Consider the following 21,761-nt stretch of genomic DNA (forward strand, 5'->3'; position numbering starts at 1 on the left):
TCCTGAGCTTCATGGATCAATGAATGTGTGTAGCAGTACGTTCGGATACATGTTCGGAATAAAGACAAGTGCCAAAAAATACTCAAACACACAAAATATCTTTTATTACAGTGAGAATAATAATACTAGTAATAAACTTAGCAAGAGGAATTAAAAACTAAAAAAAAAGTATACAAAATAACTACCTTATTGGGTGGCATTAAGACAAATACTACGAACAGCATTTAATACAGTATTAACTAGTGAAAAGGGATACCAAAAAAGGATCTTAACACAATATTATGGATGACACGATATTGGTTAGTAAAGAGGGAAACTAAAGGAAAAAATACTATAAACATAAAAGGGGAGTTAAAGCAACATTAAAAGGATATTAAAAAGTTTGTTCTCTCGGTTGCTTCCTATCAATAACCTGTGCTTACCCACACAGACAGGCCAGGGCTGTCAGGATCTGCAGCAGCTGGTCGGTACCCGTGCTTAGCGGGCGTCCCCGCGGAGCAACACAGTCTCGGTGGTAGGATGGGTATCGCTTGACTCAGCAGTCCCGACACCCCATTTTTATCAGTTCCACATTACACTACGTAGGGCCAGTACGTAGTATAAGGTGATGCCTGAATGGCAGCCAAACACCGCCTAATCATGACCTCATGGCAACAGTCTGCGCATGCCCTACTTGTAGGGCAAGGGGCGAGCGACCCCTGCCCACATCATCTTCCTCCCATCATCATCTTTCTCACCCCTATGTATGACCTCTACCATTGTGTTTCAAGGGTAGATGTATCAATCTTGCCATATGTAGCAAAACCCAAGGAAGAACTCAGCTCTGATAATAGGGGATATCAAGCTGACTTGCTAAAAAGCACAATGGACCTTACAATTAGCTTGTGCCATGAAGTTACGTTGTACCATACTCTGACTGTTTTCACATCCTAATATGATTCCGTTCTCACGCCTCTATGCTCCATTGATCATCTAATTCAAAAGTACCCCCCTTACAATGTGTGTAAGGGAGAAGGTTCATGGAGAGGGGATGGGTCCTGTGGGGTGGGAAGTAAGATGGAAGGAGAATGGATGGGAGATCCTGTATTGGATGGGTGGATGGGTAGTGGGGTTCCTGGAATGGGTCAATGGGTGGTTGTGTGGATGGGTGATTGGTGGATGGATGAATGGATGGATGGGATGAACAAAATACCAAGAGGAAGGAAGTATGGATGGAACAATGGAAGAAAGTGTGGGATGGAGCGATGGATGGGTGGTTGGAGAATGGATAGATACTTGGGTGTGTGGATGGATGGGGGTCTCATGGGTTGGAGGGATGAGATGGATGGGTCAATGAATGGATGGGTGGACATGTTTATGGAGGGGTGGACATGTTTATGGATGGGTGCAGGTTGGGATGAGTCTATGGCTGATTTGTGCCCTGGATGAGTGAAGCAGGGGAGTGGGGTTGAAGATAGAAGAACAGACAGGGGGGCTGCGTGTGGCTGGTCAGATGACAGATGAACAAAAGGTCAGACAGGTGGTTGATCTCCATCTCCTGCCTTGTCCCATCTCTGCACAGCACCAGCCTCACTCTCGGAGGCTTCCCCAACTGAGGACTCCCCAGCTGAGGACCATGAACATGAACACGAACAAACTGAGGCCCCACCAGCACGGGCAGTGCTGGGGGAGTTGAGGGTCTCCAGCATCACCCCCAGCTCTGTGGGGCTGCAGTGGAGCGTCCCCGAGGGCCCCTTTGACTCCTTCACACTGCAGTACCGGGATGCCCGGGGCCAGCCCCAGGCCCTGCCCATCGATGGCGGGTCCCGCTCGGCAACGGTGCCGGGGCTGTCTCCGTCCCGCCGGTACCGCTTCCACCTCTACGGGCTGCGGGGCGGGAAGAGGATCGACCACGTCTCCACTGATGTCGTCACAGGTGAGAGGGAAAGTGAGAGGGATGGATTGATCAAGCCATGGAGGGATCATGGGATCCCATCCCATCTCATTCCCACCCACCATCGAGAACCCACTGATCTCAGTACCATCCAATCAACCATTGACCTTTCAACCACCTAATGACCAAAACCTGCCGTCATCCACCATCATCTTCATTATTCCCCGTCACCATAATAATCATCATCCATCAGCATTATTCTCATTCATCATCCATCAACATAATCATCATCATCCATCTTCATCCATCATCCATCTTCCATCCGTAATCATCATCATCATCATCGTCTGTCCATGACGGATCAAGAACTGAATGGCTGAATGGATTCTGGACAGAATGGTGGGTGGGTTCCTGCCCAGATGGATGGAAGAAGCTGAATGGATGGATGCACAGTTGGATGGATGTGGGGAAGCTAGGATGGATGGAGTGTTCCTGGTGGCATTACATGATTTCTTATGTATGGAAGAATTTCCATGGGTAATGGGATGGCAGGGGTGGAGGCCTGGGGGGATGTGAGGAGGAAAATCCAGAGATATGGATGTGGGATTAGGTGGGGAGTTGGGTTGGGTGTTGTGTGGCAGATAGGATGGATGGATGGATGGATGGTTGTTTATGGATGGAGGAAGACATGGTTGAATGGATGATGAATGATGGATAGTTGGGTAATTGATGGATGGACATATTGATGGACACATGGATGGCCACGGCCATCACCATCCCCTCTGTTGCAGCTGCAGCCGAGCCAGAGGAGCCGCTCCTGCCCTCAGAGGAGCCCCAACCTGAGCACCCCCAAACTGAGCCTCCCCCATCTGAGGCCCTACCAGCACGGGCAGTGCTGGGGGAGCTGAGGGTCTCCAGCATCACCCCCAGCTCTGTGGGGCTGCAGTGGAGCGTCCCCGAGGGCCCCTTTGACTCCTTCACGCTGCAGTACCGGGATGCCCAGGGCCAGCCCCAGGCCCTGCCCATCGATGGCGGGTCCCGCTCGGTGAAGGTGCTGGGGCTGTCCCCATCCCACCGGTACCGCTTCCACCTCTACGGGCTGCGGGGCGGGAAGAGGATCGACCACGTCTCCACTGAGGCTGTCACAGGTGAGAGGGAAAGTGAGAGGGATGGATTGATCAAGTGATGGAGGGATCATCCGTCTCATCCCATCCCCATCTCATCCCCACCCATTGTCACGCACCCACTGACCTTGATACTATCCAATCAACCATTGACCTTTCCACCAACCTACTGACGAAGACCTGCCATCATCCACCATCTTCATCATTCCTCATCATCATAATCATCATCAACCATCATCATCATCGTTCACCTTCCATCATCATCCATCCATGATGGATCAAGAACCAACTGGCTGAACTGATTCTGCATTGGATGATGGGCAGGTTCCTGCCCAGATGGACGAAAGAAATTTAATGGATGGATGAGTGGTTGGGTGAATGTGGGGCGCCCGGGATGGATGAAGGGTTCCAGGTGACCGTATGAATGTCCTTATGCATGGAAGATTGTCCATGGAAAATGGGGATAATAGAGATGGAGGTCTGGGGGGAATGCGGGCAAAAATAGCCAGAAATATCGATGTGGGATTAGGTGGGGAGTTGGGTTGCATGCTGGGTGCTAGACTGGATGGATGGATGGAAGGATGGATAGATGGATGGCTGTTTATGGATGGAGGAAGACGTGGCTGAATGGATGATGAATGATAGATAGTTGGGTAAATGATGGATGGACACATTGATGGACACATGGATGGCCACAACCATCACCATCCCCTCTGTCACAACCACAGCTGAGCCAGAGGAGCCACTCCTGCCCTCAGAGGAGCCCCAACCTGAGCACCCCCAAACTGAACCTCCTCCACCTGAGGCCCCCCCGGCACGGGCAGTGCTGGGGGAGCTGAAGGTCTCCAGCATCACCCCCAGCTCCGTGGGGCTGCAGTGGAGCGTCCCCGAGGGCCCCTTTGACTCCTTCACGCTGCAGTACCGGGATGCCCAGGGCCAGCCCCAGGCCCTGCCCATCGATGGCGGGTCCCGCTCGGTGACGGTGCTGGGGCTGTCCCCATCCCGCCGGTACCGCTTCCACCTCTATGGCCTGCGGGGCGGGAAGAGGATCGACCACGTCTCCACTGAGGCTGTCACAGGTGAGGGGGAAGGTCAGAGGATTTAGGGTGAAATGATTGATGGATGGATGGAGGGATGGATGCGTGTAGTGTTTATGAGAGGGATGGAGAGTGGGACGAAGGCTTGGAGAGATGGAAGATGGGTGAAGGATTGGATGGAGAGATGAAGGGGGTGATGGTTGAGGGTGATGATGGGTGAATGATGGTTCGATAAATCTCCAAATGATGGGTGAATGGTGGTAGGATAAAGAGAAGGGGTGGTCAGAAATACAAGAGGAAGGACAGATTGATGGAACAGTAGAAAGAGATTTGGGACGGAGTGATGAATGTATAATGGATGGAAGTGTGGATGCATGGATGGATGGATGGATGGACGGATGGATGACTGGAAGCAGGGATGGATGGGTGGGTGGTCAGGTGACTAATTGGACATTTAATGACTTAATGTGTGTTTGGAGCCTAAGTAGATCCTGGGTTTCATGGATCCATTGGCTGGTGTGAGGGAGAAGGATCATGGAGGGGGGATGTAGGGAGGGAAGTAAGATGGATGGAGAACAGATTGGGGCTCCTGGATTGGATGGGTGGATGGGTGGAATGGGGCTCTCAGGATTGGTCAATGGGTGGCCAGATGGATGGGTGATTGATGGACGGATGGACAGATGGGATGAACAGAATAACAAAAGGCAGAAAGGATGGATGGAACAATGGAAGAAGGAGAGGGATGGAGTGATGTGCACTTGGAGAATGGATAGATGGGTGGGTGGGTGGATGTGGATCTCCAGGGTGAGATGGATGAAATGGATGGGTCAATGGATGGATGGGTGGACATGTTTTTGGATGGGTGCAGGTTGGGATGAGTCTGTGGCTGATTTGTGCCCTGGATGAGTGAGGCAGGGGGGTGAGAGTGGAAGGACAAGACATGGGGGCTGCCTGTGGCTGGACAGATGATGGATGGAAACAAAGGTCAGGCAGGTGGTGAATCTCCACGTCTTGCCTTGTCCCATCTCTGCACAGCACCAGCCTTGCCCTCAGAGGCTCCCCCAAACAAGGACTCCCCAGCTGAGGACCACGAACATGAACACCAACAAACTGAGGACCTCCCAGCACGGGCAGTGCTGGGGGAGCTGAGGGTCTCCAGCGTCACCCCCAGCTCTGTGGGGCTGCAGTGGAGTGTCCCCGAGGGCCCCTTTGACTCCTTCACACTGCAGTACCGGGATGCCCAGGGCCAGCCCCAGGCCCTGCCCATCAATGGTGGGTCCCGCTCGGTGACGGTGTTGGGGCTGTCCCCGTCCCGCCGGTACCGCTTCCACCTCTACGGGCTGCGGGGCGGGAAGAGGATCGACCATGTCTCCACTGAGGCCATCACAGGTGAGGGGAAAGGTCAGAGGGATGGATGAATCAAGTGATGGAGGGATCAAGGGTTCCCATCCCCATCCCATCCCAACCGGGCATTGAGCCACCACTGACCCTGGCACCATCCAGTCAACCATCGACCCTTCCACCCCCTATTGACCAACATCCGCCATCATCCACCATCATCTTCATCATCTGTCATCCATCATCATTATTATCCACCATCCATTATCATCATCATTCATCCATCATCATCAGCTTCCATCATCATCATCATCATCCATCCATGACGGATCAAGAACTGAATGGCTGAATGGACTCCAGACTGGATGGTGGGTGGGTTCCTGCTCAGATGGATGGAAGAAGCTGGATGGGTGGATGAGTAGTTGGATTGAGGTGGGGCAGCTGAGATGGACGGAGGATTCCTGGTGGCCATATTACGATTTCTTATGTGTGGAAGAATTTCCATGGGTAATGGGATGTCAGGGGTGGAGGCCTGGGGGGATGTGAGGAGGAAAATCCAGAGATATGGATGTGGGATTAGGTGGGGAGTTGGGTTGAGTGTTGGGTGGTAGATTGGATGGATGGATGGATGGATGGATGGTTGTTCATGGATGGAGGAAGACATGGCTGAATGGATGATGAATGATGGATAGTTGGGTAATTGATGGATGGACACATTGATGGACACATGGATGGCCACGGCCATCACCATCCCCTCTGTTGCAGCTGCAGCCGAGCCAGAGGAGCCGCTCCTGCCCTCAGAGGAGCCCCAACCTGAGCACCCCCAAACTGAGCCTCCCCCATCTGAGGCCCCCCCAGCACGGGCAGTGCTGGGGGAGCTGAAGGTCTCCAGCATCACCCCCAGCTCCGTGGGGCTGCAGTGGAGCGTCCCCGAGGGCCCCTTTGACTCCTTCACGCTGCAGTACCGGGATGCCCAGGGCCAGCCCCAGGCCCTGCCCATCGATGGCGGGTCCCGCTCGGTGAAGGTGCTGGGGCTGTCCCCATCCCACCGGTACCGCTTCCACCTCTACGGGCTGCGGGGAGGGAAGAGGATCGATCGTGTCTCCACTGATGTCGCCACAAGTGAGGGGCTGCAGGTCCCCCCCCGGGCCTCTCAGGGAGCGGTGCTGGAGTGGGGCCCAGGGGTAGCCTGGAGGACCTGTGGGGCTGGGCTGTACTGGAGGGAACCAGAGAACTGGGGGCAACTGGGAGGATCCAGGGCACTGGGGAGGACTGGCAACTGGGTGATGTAGGGGCAACCGGGGCAACCGGGGGCAACCGGGGACTGGAGAATACTGGAGATTGAGGGGAGCACAGCACTTGGAGGGACTGGGGGCAATTGGGGATTGGGGCAAACTGGGGACCGCTGGAAGGAATTTGGGGAATCTGGGCACCGGGGGGATTGGGGGAAACTGGGGACAGCTGTAAGGAACTGGGGGTTCTGGGCCCTGGGGGGCTGGCGGGAACTGGGTAGAACTGGGGCCTGGGGGAAACTGATGGGAACTGGGGGACTTGGGGGAACTGGGGATTCATGGAGAATGGGAGAGGAACTGGTGCCTGGGAAAGACTGGGAGCTGTGGAGAACTGGTGTGAACTGAGGAGTGGGGGAACTGGTGGGAACTGGGGACTAGGGGGAACTGGGAAAACTGGGTACTGGGGGGAGCTGGGGCAAACAGGCTGGGGAAATTGGGGACTAAAGTGGAGCTGGAGACTGGGGAGACTGGAGGAAACTGGGCACTGAGGAGAATTGGGGGGCTGGGAGAAACTGGGGGGATCTGGGGGCTGGGGGGAACCAGAGGGCTGGGGGGCACTGGGAGAACTGGAGTACTGGGGGGACCTGGAGCAAAAAGGAGACCTGGGGGGACTGAGGGGAACTGGGGGGAACCAGGGACTGGGGGGGACTGGAGATTAAGGGGAATGCAGCACTGGGAGAGACTGGGAGAAGATGTGGAGACTTGGGACAACTGAGGGGTGTGGGAAACTAGGGGGAAGAGGGGACTTGAGGGAACTGGGGGAACTGGGGTCTGAGGGAAACAGGGGCACTGGGGCCTCTCTACTGGAGTGCAGTGTGTGGGTGGGGCCCTGGGGCCATGAAGGTTTTGGGGTGTCAGCAGTTCCCCCCCCACAGGTGCCCCGGGGACCCTCTGGGTGGGCTCCGTGTGGCCCCGCAGTGCCCAACTGCACTGGGACCCCCCCCTCATCCCCCCCGATGGCTACGAGCTGGTGTATGGCCCCCCCGGGGGGCCCCAGCAGGTAATGGACCCCCCCAAGCACCCCAACCCCCCTCAGGGACCTCCCAGGGGGACCCCACCAGGTAAGAGGCTCCCCCACCCCAAAATCCCCAGGAGACCCCTCAGGTCTCCCAAAAATCCCCAGGAACCCCCCGGGGGGCCCCAGCAGGTACTGGTCCCCCTGACCCCCAAAACCCCTGTGGGACACTGCTGTGGCCCCCTGAATAACCCCTTGGGGGACCCCAACATGACCTCAGGAGACCCCAGTATCCCCTTGGAGGACCCCAATAACCCCATGGGGACCCCAATGCCTCCCTGAGGGACCCCAAAACCCCTCATGGAACATCAATACCCCCCTGAGGACCCAAATAATGCCTACAGGATCCCAGTAACACTCCTGGTGATCTCCCCCTGGGGACCCCAGTAACACCTCAGGAGTTCCCTTTTAGCCCCCTTTGGGCACCTCAGTATCCTGGGGAACCCCATTACACCCCTCGGGGGACACCAATAACCCTTTGGGCACCTTAGTAACCCCCCTGCGGGCCTCCAATACACCCCTGGAACCCCAATCCCCCTCTGTGGCCCCCAGACCCTGCAGTTGCCTCCTGAGGCCACGTCACAGCAGCTGTGGGGGCTTGAGCCGGCGGGACATTATGGGGTGCAGCTGTGGGGCCGGGGAGGGGACCCTCAAACCGCTCCCCTCGAGGCCACCTTTGACACCCGTGAGTTGAGTGGGGGCATGGGGGGATGGGGAGGCTCCCTGGGGGGGCACCTGGACCCCTGGGTCCTTTTGGGGGCTCTGGGTCTTTGCGGGGTCAAATGGATGCCCGGGGTGGGGGGTTCATTGAAGGGGTAGCTGGGTACTTTATTGGGGGGAGTTGTGTCCCTTGGGAGGGGGGAGTGGATCTCTGGGGAGGGCACCTGGACAACTGGGTCCCTGGTGGGGAGGTGTTTATTGGGCAGGGAGGGTCTGGGTCCTTCTGGGGAGGGGGCACCCGCACCCCAGTGTCCCCAGAAGCCTCTGTGGTGCCTGAGGGACCCCTCCGTACCCCCCAGCCCCTCTCCCGCACCCCCACCCCCGGGACTGTGCCGAGGAGCAGCGGAACGGGCCGGGCCCCTCGCGGGAGACCCTCGTGTTCCTCGGAGGGGACCCGGCCCGGCCCCTCAGGGTCTTCTGTGACATGGAGACGGACGGCGGCGGCTGGCTGGTGGGACTGGGGGCACCGGGAGGGACTGGGAGACTTCTACAGGGGGCTGGGGGGGGATGTAGGGATTCTGTGGGAGCAATGAGGGTCTTGGGGGGCAATGGGGGCGTTTGGGGGTGACAGAGGAGCACAGGGGCACTGGAAAGGGGCTGGGGGTCTTCCATAGGGCGCTTCACGGATGTTTATGGGAGGAAATCAGAGTCCTCGGGGACAACAGAGAGTTCTGAAGCAGGATTAGGGGGGCTTGGAGGGCAGTGGGAGGGGACTGAGAGGTTTTGGTGAGGAACTGGGGGACACAGGAAGAGAGACTGGGGGGCACTGGGAGGGGCTGGGAAGCTCCTCCAGGGGTTTCTGGGGAGTATTACAAGAGGCCATAGTGCCACTGGGGGGGTCTGGGGTGGAACTGGGGGCCCCTGGGTGGATTTTGGGGTGCCCCTGACCACCCCCCCCCAGGTGTTCCAGCGCCGCCAGGACGGGGGCACCGATTTCTGGCGGGGGTGGGAGTCGTACGCCCGCGGCTTCGGCAACATCAGCGGCGAGTTCTGGCTCGGTGAGGGGGGGCAGGGGTCTGGGGGGTCCTGGGAGGGTTTGGTGAGGCCTGGGAGGGTTTGAGGGTCCCCCGGGGTTTGGAGGGTCCGGGGGGCTTTGAGGGGACCCGGAAATTCCAGGGGACACGGAAGAAAGCAACCCACAGGGGCACCCCGGGATGTGGGGGGAAGACTTTGAGGAGACCCAGCACCTGAGGGGGCACAGGGGGAACTCGGGTGGGCTCCAGCAGCTGTGGGGTGTCCAGGGAGGACTCGGGGGATCTAAGGGTGGTCCGGGTGGTCCCCAGGAGTTGAGGGGGTGTCTTGGATGGTCTTCGGGGCACGGAGAATGAGGTGCTGACTTGGGAATGGAGGGGGGGATCTGGGGGAGGCATTCGGGGGGTCCCCAGGGGTTCGGGGGGTGCCGGACGGTTTGGGGGCGCAGGGAACGAAGCGCTGCACGCGCTGACGGCCGGGACCCCCACGGAGCTGCGCGTGGACCTGCGGACCCCTCGCGACTCCGCCTTCGCGCACTATCGCGACTTCGCCGTCGGCGGCGCCGAGGAGCGATATCGGCTCCGAGTCGGGACCTTCAGCGGCACCGCCGGTGCGGGGCGGGGGGGGCTGTGGGTTTGGGGGATCCCTGCTGGGCTTTCGGGGGGTCCCTGCTGGGGTTTTGGGGGGTCCCTGCTGGGCTTTGGTGGGTCTCTGGGATGTTTTGGTGTTCCTGGATGTTTTGGGGGTCCCTGGTGGAATTTTTGTGTCCCTGATGGGATTTGGGGTTCCTCGGGGTCCCTGATGGGTTTTGGGGGTCCCTGGTGGATTTTTGCTGGGGCTTTTAGGGGTGCCTGGTGGGTTTTGATCCCTGACAAGTTTTGGTGTTCCAAGGGGTCCCTGGGAGGGGTTCTCTGTGGGGTTTTGGGATCCCTGGGGGTGCTGACACCCCCTCCTGCAGGGGACGCCCTCTCCTACCACTCGGGCAGCCCCTTCTCGACACGGGACCGGGACCCCCGGGACCCTCGGGGCCCCCGAGAGCCCCCGGGGCACCCCCGGCCTCCCCACTGTGCTGTGGCCTATGGAGGGGCCTGGTGGTACCGGAACTGCCACTATGCCAACCTGAACGGGCGCTACGGGGCCACCCGGGACCACCAGGTACAGGGGGCTGGGGCGTACGGGGAGATTTGGGGGCATGGGGGGGGGATCCCTGGGGGTCTATAGGGGTCTGTGGGCATTCTGTGGGAGTCTGTGAGGGTCTAGACGGTCAAGGCCTACAGGGGTCTGTGGGAGTCTGTAGGCATCTCTGGGGGTCTCTAGGGTCTGTGGGGTCTATGGCAACCCGTGGTGGTCTATAGGGATCTATCTATAAGGGTTTGTGGGGGTCTATAGGAGTCTACAGGGTTTATGGGGGTTTATAAGTCTCTATTGGGTACTACAGGGCCTGTGGGGATCTAGAGGTGTCTATAGGGTCTGTGGGGATTCTATAGGGTCTAGGGGGTTCTAAAGGGATCCACAGGGTCTATCTATGGAACCTGTAGGGGTCAATATGGTCTGTGGGGTTCTGTGGGGGTCTCTGGAGGTCCTGACCCCCCCTCCCCACAGGGCATCCACTGGTTCCCCTGGAAAGGCTTCAACGTCTCCATCCCCTTCACTGAGATGAAGCTGTGGCCGCAACGTGACTGAGGGGGCTGGGGCAGCCCCCTGTGTGCGGGGGGAGTTTAGGGGGGCAAGGGGGCCTCCCTGGGTGCTGGGGGGCCCCAGGTGGGACTTGGGGAGAGGGTGGGGGGGTCGATGGTGAAACTTTCATTGAGGGTTAATAAAAGCTGACGGTGACCCCCCTGTCCCACGGTGATCCCGGCATCCGGGGGGAGCAAGGGTCAGGCTGGGAGTGGGGGCAGGGGGCACCCAGGGGTTCAAGTCTGGTCTCTCTGTCCATTGAAATGCTGGACTCAACCCCCCCACTGGCCTGGAGATGCTGAGATGTCCCAACCTGGGCAACACAAACACTTGTCATCAGCAGTGGGCAGAGGTGGGGTAGGGTGGGATGGGATGATCCATCCCCTGAAGCCAAAAATAGAGGTTGTGGAGTTGGGTAAAACAACTCCTTGGAACTGGAATGCCCTGGGCATCCTCCCAGGACTCAGAGATGGAGTCAGGTCACAGTTGTGTCACAGTCATGGTCATTGTCATCTCCTGGTCACAATCGGGTCATGGTCATCTCGTTGTTTGTGGTGCTGCTCAGGGAGAGGAGTGGCAGTCCTTCCCCTGCTCCAACATGGGCCCCTCCTGGGAGGGAGGGAGACAGTTCTTCTCCAACAGGAGTCCATCCCATAGGCAACAGTTCTCCACAAACTACTCCAACGTGGGCCCCTTTCCACACGGTGCTGTGGGACCTCCTTGTCACCTCTGACAGGGAAGGGCTTTGCCAGCTTCCAAATTACAGGGCCTTCCAGACCTTTCCAGGGTAGGAAGAGGGAAGGCTGCCTCCTTTGGATTACTGAATATCCATCACATGGGTTTGGTTTCCCCCCCTGAGCTCCCCCAGCTGCTCAGGTCTCTCTGCCTGTTTGTTCCCTGAGTGTAGGGAAGGGGCAGGTGGGAAACATGGATGGTGGCTCAAGGGGTTGATGACCAGCACCGCCCGTGTGACACGGGACACCCATCACTGAGGGGCTGGGGACCAGCACCCACCATGTAACACAGGACCTGCACCATGGGCAGAGGGAGGGGCAGCACCCTCCCCTTGGATAAAGCCCCATAATATCCCTGTGACCCCCGCCCTGCTGCACCACCTCCTCCCAGGAGCAACCTGGGGCTCGGGGGCTTTTCCCCGTCCGAGCCTGGATGATGAGCAGTGTGTCTCCCAGGATGCAGAGTGGTAGGAATGGAACAAATCACAGGCTGTGATAACAACAAAAGAATGTTCAGATCCTCTTTATAAATATGAAACCAACTGCCAAACCTGCATTTTACAGACACAAAAAGACCCAATCTAACAAGTGCCCCTGGCCTGTTTTCTTTCTCACCCCACGGATCAGTCTCTCGGGAGCTGACAGGTGCCCAGGAAGCGCCAGGGAGCTGCACACATGCACCCACACCTTTCCAGGCGGCTGGAGACCCGTCTGGAGATCCAAACGCCCTGGAAGAGGGACCTTGCCGGCAGCTGGGTCACCCCAAACCTCACCTGTCGTGCCCCACCGGAAGCTGCAGTGCTGCAGACTCTCCAAAATGCTGGTGCACAGCTCTGGGCCAGCCAAAATGGCACAGCCCTGGGCTGTCCCAAAGACCTGGGTGGGACAGAAAACATTCTGGTTTTAGGGCAAAGCTGATGGGAGGTGCCAGTTCCCTCCTGCCCACTCCCACCCAGAGCTGCACCAGCCCGGCTGCACACGTGGCACTGCAGCGCACGTGGCACTCAGGGACACCCCGAGTCAACGTTCCCCCCTGGATATGGCCACAAAGCCCCAAACAATGGAATTCAGGCCAGGGGAGAGCCCCCCCACGCACAACAGCCAGGACTGAGCCCAGAACTGCTCCTGCCCAACGTGGGAACCGAGCAAAACACAACCTGTGCCCCCCTCCCCCTCTCGCTGCGTCACAGTTTGAGACGATGGGAACTTGATCCCACAGTTTGGAAAAGCTCCGCACTAACCTCCCAAGGGACCTGGAGCTTGCCGGGCCTCAGAGTAATTCTAGAGCTAAAGCGGTGAGAGACATCAGCTCAGCTCAGCTAATACATGCCAGCACTCATCCCCGGCCCAGGCGGTGCCTCCTCCGGCCCGGCCCAGCCCAGCCCACACACCCTGTCCCCAAAGCAGGACGCTCCCGCCTTCAGCCGGGACCCCGGAGCACAGCCCGGGGCTGGAGCCATCGCCGCTGCGGGCAAGAGAAACCCGCCCGCAGCTGCTTCCCGGAGCCGGCAGGGCTGTTCCCGCAGGAGCCGCTCGGCTGGGCCGGCATCGGGCTCAGGATCCTCCCGCGGCCGCCTCGCCCGGCCCGGACGCTCCGTCCTGGGCCCGCCGGGCTCGGGGCAGCGGCTCCGGCCCCGCGGCCTTGGGGCGGCACCTTCGACACCCCCAGCCCGTGGGGCAGCTCCAGGGCGGGGGGGTTTCGTGCCCGCGGCATCCGCCGCCTGCGGGGAACGAGCCGCCCAGCAGCCCCCCCCGGGACCCCCAAACCCGCCGGCACCTCTGCACCCCCGCCCCGTCCCGCACCACGCGGCCGCTCCTACCCTCGGTTCCGCTGGAAGTGACGCCCGAGCGCGGGCGGGGCAGGAGGAGCTGCCGGCGGGATCCTCCCCCGTCTGGCTGCGTGCTCATCCACCGCTCTGCAATCCGTCCAGTCCCCATCCCATCCTCCCCCGTCCGCCTCCATCCCCATCCAGTCCGCCCAACCCCCATCCCATCCTCCCCCGTCCGCATCCATCCCCATCTAGTCCGCCCAACCCCCATCCCATCCTCCCCCGTCCGCATCCATCCCCATCCACACGCCTCCATTTTCCTTCATCCGCCTTAATCCCCATCCGTCCCAAATCCCATCCACCTCCATCCCCATCTGCCCGCCACCATCCGCCTCCTTCCACCTCCATCCGTATCCATCCCCATCTCATCCACCTCCATCCGCATCCATCCGCATCCTATCCGCCCAATCCCCATCCCACCCACCTCCATCCACCTCCATCCCCATCCCATCTACCTCCATCCCCAATCCCATCTGCCTCCATCCCCATCCCACCCACCTCCATCCACCTCCATCCCCATCCCATCTACCTCCATCCCCAATCCCATCTGCCTCCATCCCCATCCCACCCACCTCCATCCATCTCCATCCCCAATCCCATCTGCCTCCATCCCCATCCCATCTGCCTCCATCCCCATCCCATCCACCTCCATCCCCATCTGCCCGCCACCATCCGCCTCCTTCCACCTCCATCCGTATCCATCCCCATCTCATCCACCTCCATCCGCATCCATCCGCATCCTATCCGCCCAATCCCCATCCCACCCACCTCCATCCACCTCCATCCCCATCCCATCTACCTCCATCCCCAATCCCATCTGCCTCCCCTCCCATCCCTCATCCCACCCACCTCCATCCACCTCCATCCCCATCCCATCTACCTCCATCCCCAATCCCATCTGCCTCCATCCCCATCCCACCCACCTCCATCCATCTCCATCCCCAATCCCATCTGCCTCCATCCCCATCCCATCTGCCTCCATCCCCATCCCACCCACCTCCATCTGCCTCCATCCCCAGCCCACCCATCCCCTGTCCACTCCCACCTGCCAGCCCCACCCGGGGCCCATCCCACGCTGGGACCCGCACACTGCACCGGATCCCACCGGAGCGTGCAAGGAGTGTGGGAACAGCCGCCCCTGTCCCACCCGCACGACAGCTTTTATTGGGATGCAGCAGTGACTCCCAAACAGCCCTTTTCCAGGGAAACCCGCTGTGCTGGGCAGGCCCCATCTCCAGCCTGTGTTGGGGTCACCCCAGCTCAGCCCACGCTGCGATGCCCAAACCGAGCCCCTTTCCTGCAGGCTTTTCCCATGGGATCAGTTAATCCACGTTCCCATTGCCCCATCCCGCTCCTTTGGCCCCCGGACACGCGGCCCCTGTCAGGCACCATCATTGCCGCTTGCCTGTAACAAGGAAATCCAGCTCAAGGCACAAGAAACGGATTCACTTTTGTTTTCCTCTCAAATTGGCTGATGAAAGGCCCCAAACCCACAGTGCTTCCTATGGATCTGGGGAACTGGGGCCCTGCGTTCCCTGTGCCAGAGCCAGCTGGGCCCTTCCTCAGGAGGCAAAGCCAGTTTTTTAGGTTCCCTGAGACTGATCCATTTGCTCAAGCTCCAGGAGTAAACACTGGGAGCCGAGCAGTGCCGTTACACACATGGAAACCCCCCAAATCCGACCCCTGGGATGTGTTGGATTTTTTGCCTTCACGGGAACAAATCAACAAGAAGTCAGAAATAAATAAAAAAATCCAAATTTTGTTCACTTTTTGATCACGAAGGTTTGCCAGGGAAGGTTTTTTCTTCCTCTGCTGCCAAAAGGAGAGTGGGCAAGGGAGACACCGATCCTTGTGGGATTCAGGGATGTTTGAGACGGTCAGCTGGGGGGATGGGTGAAGGGACGGATGGGGTCCTAGAGCCTGTGCTGGATCAGGCACAAGAAGAGGAGTTTGGAGGAAAAGGGATTTTCCCAGATGTTTCTAACGGAGAAATGCAGCAAAATCTCCTTCCCTGGAAGGCAGGACCCGGAGCCGCCACGTCCCTCAGGCCCTGTACCTGCCCAGGTGCTCGCGGGCGATGATCACCCGCTGGATCTGCGCCGTGCCCTCGTAGATCTGCAGGGAGAGCCATGGCTGGGGGAGCCGAGTGCTGGGAAGGGGGCTCAACCAGAGCTCTGCCCACCCGGGACCCTCCCAGCGCCGAGCCCGGGGGCAGGGAGAGAGAAAAGGAGGAAAAATGAGTGTGACCATGACCCACAACAGGCAATAACCGCGTACAGGTAGTGTGTGCCCAGTGCAGGAGGGATCCAGGGATCCCAGGTACACAAACACCTGTGTGTGCAGCGCAGGAGGGATCCAGGGATCCCAGGTACATCAGTACCCCCCTGAGGACCCAAATAATGCCTACAGGATCCCAGTAACACTCCTGGTGATCTCCCCCTGGGGACCCCAGTAACACCTCAGGAGTTCCCTTTTAGCCCCCTTTGGGCACCTCAGTATCCTGGGGAACCCCATTACACCCCTCGGGGGACACCAATAACCCTTTGGGCACCTTAGTAACCCCCCTGCGGGCCTCCAATACACCCCTGGAACCCCAATCCCCCTCTGTGGCCCCCAGACCCTGCAGTTGCCTCCTGAGGCCACGTCGCAGCAGCTGTGGGGGCTTGAGCCGGCGGGACATTATGGGGTGCAGCTGTGGGGCCGGGGAGGGGACCCTCAAACCGCTCCCCTCGAGGCCACCTTTGACACCCGTGAGTTGAGTGGGGGCATGGGGGGATGGGGAGGCTCCCTGGGGGGGCACCTGGACCCCTGGGTCCTTTTGGGGGCTCTGGGTCTTTGCGGGGTCAAATGGATGCCCGGGGTGGGGGGTTCATTGAAGGGGTAGCTGGGTACTTTATTGGGGGGAGTTGTGTCCCTTGGGAGGGGGGAGTGGATCTCTGGGGAGGGCACCTGGACAACTGGGTCCCTGGTGGGGAGGTGTTTATTGGGCAGGGAGGGTCTGGGTCCTACTGGGGAGGGGGCACCCGCACCCCAGTGTCCCCAGAAGCCTCTGTGGTGCCTGAGGGACCCCTCCGTACCCCCCAGCCCCTCTCCCGCACCCCCACCCCCGGGACTGTGCCGAGGAGCAGCGGAACGGGCCGGGCCCCTCGCGGGAGACCCTCGTGTTCCTCGGAGGGGACCCGGCCCGGCCCCTCAGGGTCTTCTGTGACATGGAGACGGACGGCGGCGGCTGGCTGGTGGGACTGGGGGCACCGGGAGGGACTGGGAGACTTCTACAGGGGGCTGGGGGGGGATGTAGGGATTCTGTGGGAGCAATGAGGGTCTTGGGGGGCAATGGGGGCGTTTGGGGGTGACAGAGGAGCACAGGGGCACTGGAAAGGGGCTGGGGGTCTTCCATAGGGCGCTTCACGGATGTTTATGGGAGGAAATCAGAGTCCTCGGGGACAACAGAGAGTTCTGAAGCAGGATTAGGGGGGCTTGGAGGGCAGTGGGAGGGGACTGAGAGGTTTTGGTGAGGAACTGGGGGACACAGGAAGAGAGACTGGGGGGCACTGGGAGGGGCTGGGAAGCTTCTCCAGGGGTTTCTGGGGAGTATTACAAGAGGCCATAGTGCCACTGGGGGGGTCTGGGGTGGAACTGGGGGCCCCTGGGTGGATTTTGGGGTGCCCCTGACCACCCCCCCCCAGGTGTTCCAGCGCCGCCAGGACGGGGGCACCGATTTCTGGCGGGGGTGGGAGTCGTACGCCCGCGGCTTCGGCAACATCAGCGGCGAGTTCTGGCTCGGTGAGGGGGGGCAGGGGTCTGGGGGGTCCTGGGAGGGTTTGGTGAGGCCTGGGAGGGTTTGAGGGTCCCCCGGGGTTTGGAGGGTCCGGGGGGCTTTGAGGGGACCCGGAAATTCCAGGGGACACGGAAGAAAGCAACCCACAGGGGCACCCCGGGATGTGGGGGGAAGACTTTGAGGAGACCCAGCACCTGAGGGGGCACAGGGGGAACTCGGGTGGGCTCCAGCAGCTGTGGGGTGTCCAGGGAGGACTCGGGGGATCTAAGGGTGGTCCGGGTGGTCCCCAGGAGTTGAGGGGGTGTCTTGGATGGTCTTCGGGGCACGGAGAATGAGGTGCTGACTTGGGAATGGAGGGGGGGATCTGGGGGAGGCATTCGGGGGGTCCCCAGGGGTTCGGGGGGTGCCGGACGGTTTGGGGGCGCAGGGAACGAAGCGCTGCACGCGCTGACGGCCGGGACCCCCACGGAGCTGCGCGTGGACCTGCGGACCCCTCGCGACTCCGCCTTCGCGCACTATCGCGACTTCGCCGTCGGCGGCGCCGAGGAGCGATATCGGCTCCGAGTCGGGACCTTCAGCGGCACCGCCGGTGCGGGGCGGGGGGGGCTGTGGGTTTGGGGGATCCCTGCTGGGCTTTCGGGGGGTCCCTGCTGGGGTTTTGGGGGGTCCCTGCTGGGCTTTGGTGGGTCTCTGGGATGTTTTGGTGTTCCTGGATGTTTTGGGGGTCCCTGGTGGAATTTTTGTGTCCCTGATGGGATTTGGGGTTCCTCGGGGTCCCTGATGGGTTTTGGGGGTCCCTGGTGGATTTTTGCTGGGGCTTTTAGGGGTGCCTGGTGGGTTTTGATCCCTGACAAGTTTTGGTGTTCCAAGGGGTCCCTGGGAGGGGTTCTCTGTGGGGTTTTGGGATCCCTGGGGGTGCTGACACCCCCTCCTGCAGGGGACGCCCTCTCCTACCACTCGGGCAGCCCCTTCTCGACACGGGACCGGGACCCCCGGGACCCTCGGGGCCCCCGAGAGCCCCCGGGGCACCCCCGGCCTCCCCACTGTGCTGTGGCCTATGGAGGGGCCTGGTGGTACCGGAACTGCCACTATGCCAACCTGAACGGGCGCTACGGGGCCACCCGGGACCACCAGGTACAGGGGGCTGGGGCGTACGGGGAGATTTGGGGGCATGGGGGGGGATCCCTGGGGGTCTATAGGGGTCTGTGGGCATTCTGTGGGAGTCTGTGAGGGTCTAGACGGTCAAGGCCTACAGGGGTCTGTGGGAGTCTGTAGGCATCTCTGGGGGTCTCTAGGGTCTGTGGGGTCTATGGCAACCCGTGGTGGTCTATAGGGATCTATCTATAAGGGTTTGTGGGGGTCTATAGGAGTCTACAGGGTTTATGGGGGTTTATAAGTCTCTATTGGGTACTACAGGGCCTGTGGGGATCTAGAGGTGTCTATAGGGTCTGTGGGGATTCTATAGGGTCTAGGGGGTTCTAAAGGGATCCACAGGGTCTATCTATGGAACCTGTAGGGGTCAATATGGTCTGTGGGGTTCTGTGGGGGTCTCTGGAGGTCCTGACCCCCCCTCCCCACAGGGCATCCACTGGTTCCCCTGGAAAGGCTTCAACGTCTCCATCCCCTTCACTGAGATGAAGCTCCGGCCGCAACGTGACTGAGGGGGCTGGGGCAGCCCCCTGTGTGCGGGGGGAGTTTAGGGGGGCAAGGGGGCCTCCCTGGGTGCTGGGGGGCCCCAGGTGGGACTTGGGGAGAGGGTGGGGGGGTCGATGGTGAAACTTTCATTGAGGGTTAATAAAAGCTGACGGTGACCCCCCTGTCCCACGGTGATCCCGGCATCCGGGGGGAGCAAGGGTCAGGCTGGGAGTGGGGGCAGGGGGCACCCAGGGGTTCAAGTCTGGTCTCTCTGTCCATTGAAATGCTGGACTCAACCCCCCCACTGGCCCTGGAGATGCTGAGATGTCCCAACCTGGGCAACACAAACACTTGTCATCAGCAGTGGGCAGAGGTGGGGTAGGGTGGGATGGGATGATCCATCCCCTGAAGCCAAAAATAGAGGTTGTGGAGTTGGGTAAAACAACTCCTTGGAACTGGAATGCCCTGGGCATCCTCCCAGGACTCAGAGATGGAGTCAGGTCACAGTTGTGTCACAGTCATGGTCATTGTCATCTCCTGGTCACAATCGGGTCATGGTCATCTCGTTGTTTGTGGTGCTGCTCAGGGAGAGGAGTGGCAGTCCTTCCCCTGCTCCAACATGGGCCCCTCCTGGGAGGGAGGGAGACAGTTCTTCTCCAACAGGAGTCCATCCCATAGGCAACAGTTCTCCACAAACTACTCCAACGTGGGCCCCTTTCCACACGGTGCTGTGGGACCTCCTTGTCACCTCTGACAGGGAAGGGCTTTGCCAGCTTCCAAATTACAGGGCTTTCCAGACCTTTCCAGGGTAGGAAGAGGGAAGGCTGCCTCCTTTGGATTACTGAATATCCATCACATGGGTTTGGTTTCCCCCCCTGAGCTCCCCCAGCTGCTCAGGTCTCTCTGCCTGTTTGTTCCCTGAGTGTAGGGAAGGGGCAGGTGGGAAACATGGATGGTGGCTCAAGGGGTTGATGACCAGCACCGCCCGTGTGACACGGGACACCCATCACTGAGGGGCTGGGGACCAGCACCCACCATGTAACACAGGACCTGCACCATGGGCAGAGGGAGGGGCAGCACCCTCCCCTTGGATAAAGCCCCATAATATCCCTGTGACCCCCGCCCTGCTGCACCACCTCCTCCCAGGAGCAACCTGGGGCTCGGGGGCTTTTCCCCGTCCGAGCCTGGATGATGAGCAGTGTGTCTCCCAGGATGCAGAGTGGTAGGAATGGAACAAATCACAGGCTGTGATAACAACAAAAGAATGTTCAGATCCTCTTTATAAATATGAAACCAACTGCCAAACCTGCATTTTACAGACACAAAAAGACCCAATCTAACAAGTGCCCCTGGCCTGTTTTCTTTCTCACCCCACGGATCAGTCTCTCGGGAGCTGACAGGTGCCCAGGAAGCGCCAGGGAGCTGCACACATGCACCCACACCTTTCCAGGCGGCTGGAGACCCGTCTGGAGATCCAAACGCCCTGGAAGAGGGACCTTGCCGGCAGCTGGGTCACCCCAAACCTCACCTGTCGTGCCCCACCGGAAGCTGCAGTGCTGCAGACTCTCCAAAATGCTGGTGCACAGCTCTGGGCCAGCCAAAATGGCACAGCCCTGGGCTGTCCCAAAGACCTGGGTGGGACAGAAAACATTCTGGTTTTAGGGCAAAGCTGATGGGAGGTGCCAGTTCCCTCCTGCCCACTCCCACCCAGAGCTGCACCAGCCCGGCTGCACACGTGGCACTGCAGCGCACGTGGCACTCAGGGACACCCCGAGTCAACGTTCCCCCCTGGATATGGCCACAAAGCCCCAAACAATGGAATTCAGGCCAGGGGAGAGCCCCCCCACGCACAACAGCCAGGACTGAGCCCAGAACTGCTCCTGCCCAACGTGGGAACCGAGCAAAACACAACCTGTGCCCCCCTCCCCCTCTCGCTGCGTCACAGTTTGAGACGATGGGAACTTGATCCCACAGTTTGGAAAAGCTCCGCACTAACCTCCCAAGGGACCTGGAGCTTGCCGGGCCTCAGAGTAATTCTAGAGCTAAAGCGGTGAGAGACATCAGCTCAGCTCAGCTAATACATGCCAGCACTCATCCCCGGCCCAGGCGGTGCCTCCTCCGGCCCGGCCCCGCCCAGCCCACACACCCTGTCCCCAAAGCAGGACGCTCCCGCCTTCAGCCGGGACCCCGGAGCACAGCCCGGGGCTGGAGCCATCGCCGCTGCGGGCAAGAGAAACCCGCCCGCAGCTGCTTCCCGGAGCCGGCAGGGCTGTTCCCGCAGGAGCCGCTCGGCTGGGCCGGCATCGGGCTCAGGATCCTCCCGCGGCCGCCTCGCCCGGCCCGGACGCTCCGTCCTGGGCCCGCCGGGCTCGGGGCAGCGGCTCCGGCCCCGCGGCCTTGGGGCGGCACCTTCGACACCCCCAGCCCGTGGGGCAGCTCCAGGGCGGGGGGGTTTCGTGCCCGCGGCATCCGCCGCCTGCGGGGAACGAGCCGCCCAGCAGCCCCCCCCGGGACCCCCAAACCCGCCGGCACCTCTGCACCCCCGCCCCGTCCCGCACCACGCGGCCGCTCCTACCCTCGGTTCCGCTGGAAGTGACGCCCGAGCGCGGGCGGGGCAGGAGGAGCTGCCGGCGGGATCCTCCCCCGTCTGGCTGCGTGCTCATCCACCGCTCTGCAATCCGTCCAGTCCCCATCCCATCCTCCCCCGTCCGCCTCCATCCCCATCCAGTCCGCCCAA

General features: G+C 60.2%; 1 protein-coding gene, 1 long non-coding RNA gene and 2 other non-coding genes across 4 annotated transcripts in view; 1 reads left to right on the forward strand and 3 right to left on the reverse strand.

The window, feature by feature from the left end:
* Positions 1-19,089, forward strand: part of LOC114000505 (tenascin-X-like) — a 37,685-nt gene extending 18,596 nt beyond the window's left edge. The window contains exons 17-34 of the mRNA XM_039388680.1: positions 771-777; positions 1,562-1,915; positions 2,665-3,021; positions 3,726-4,076; positions 5,070-5,423; positions 6,138-6,494; positions 7,540-7,664; positions 8,232-8,364; positions 8,699-8,850; positions 9,301-9,397; positions 9,820-9,981; positions 10,330-10,526; positions 10,974-11,053; positions 16,168-16,361; positions 16,696-16,847; positions 17,298-17,394; positions 17,817-18,523; positions 18,970-19,089. Of these exons, the coding sequence (XP_039244614.1) occupies positions 771-777; positions 1,562-1,915; positions 2,665-3,021; positions 3,726-4,076; positions 5,070-5,423; positions 6,138-6,494; positions 7,540-7,664; positions 8,232-8,364; positions 8,699-8,850; positions 9,301-9,397; positions 9,820-9,981; positions 10,330-10,526; positions 10,974-11,053; positions 16,168-16,361; positions 16,696-16,847; positions 17,298-17,394; positions 17,817-18,523; positions 18,970-19,050 (3,957 nt within the window). The 3' untranslated portion in view covers positions 19,051-19,089. The remainder of the gene's footprint in view (positions 1-770; positions 778-1,561; positions 1,916-2,664; positions 3,022-3,725; positions 4,077-5,069; positions 5,424-6,137; positions 6,495-7,539; positions 7,665-8,231; positions 8,365-8,698; positions 8,851-9,300; positions 9,398-9,819; positions 9,982-10,329; positions 10,527-10,973; positions 11,054-16,167; positions 16,362-16,695; positions 16,848-17,297; positions 17,395-17,816; positions 18,524-18,969) is intronic.
* LOC113997216 lies at positions 13,047-13,130 on the reverse strand. The gene has a single exon (XR_003544029.1). It is a non-coding gene; the product is annotated as a small nucleolar RNA SNORD45 (small nucleolar RNA).
* A 1,186-nt stretch (positions 19,090-20,275) lies between the features above and the next one.
* Positions 20,276-21,574, reverse strand: LOC113997211. Its single transcript, XR_005566252.1, has 2 exons — positions 21,021-21,574; positions 20,276-20,655 (listed from the first exon to the last, which is right to left on the reverse strand). It is a non-coding gene; the product is annotated as an uncharacterized LOC113997211 (long non-coding RNA).
* LOC113997215 lies at positions 21,044-21,127 on the reverse strand. Its single transcript, XR_003544028.1, has one exon. It is a non-coding gene; the product is annotated as a small nucleolar RNA SNORD45 (small nucleolar RNA).
* Positions 21,575-21,761: the final 187 nt, after the last annotated feature.

The sequence above is a fragment of the Pipra filicauda genome, unplaced genomic scaffold (genome assembly GCF_003945595.2).
Source record: "Pipra filicauda isolate LSUMZ 115617 unplaced genomic scaffold, ASM394559v2 scaffold675_size221767_pilon, whole genome shotgun sequence".
In the NCBI taxonomy this organism is placed as follows: domain Eukaryota; kingdom Metazoa; phylum Chordata; class Aves; order Passeriformes; family Pipridae; genus Pipra; species Pipra filicauda.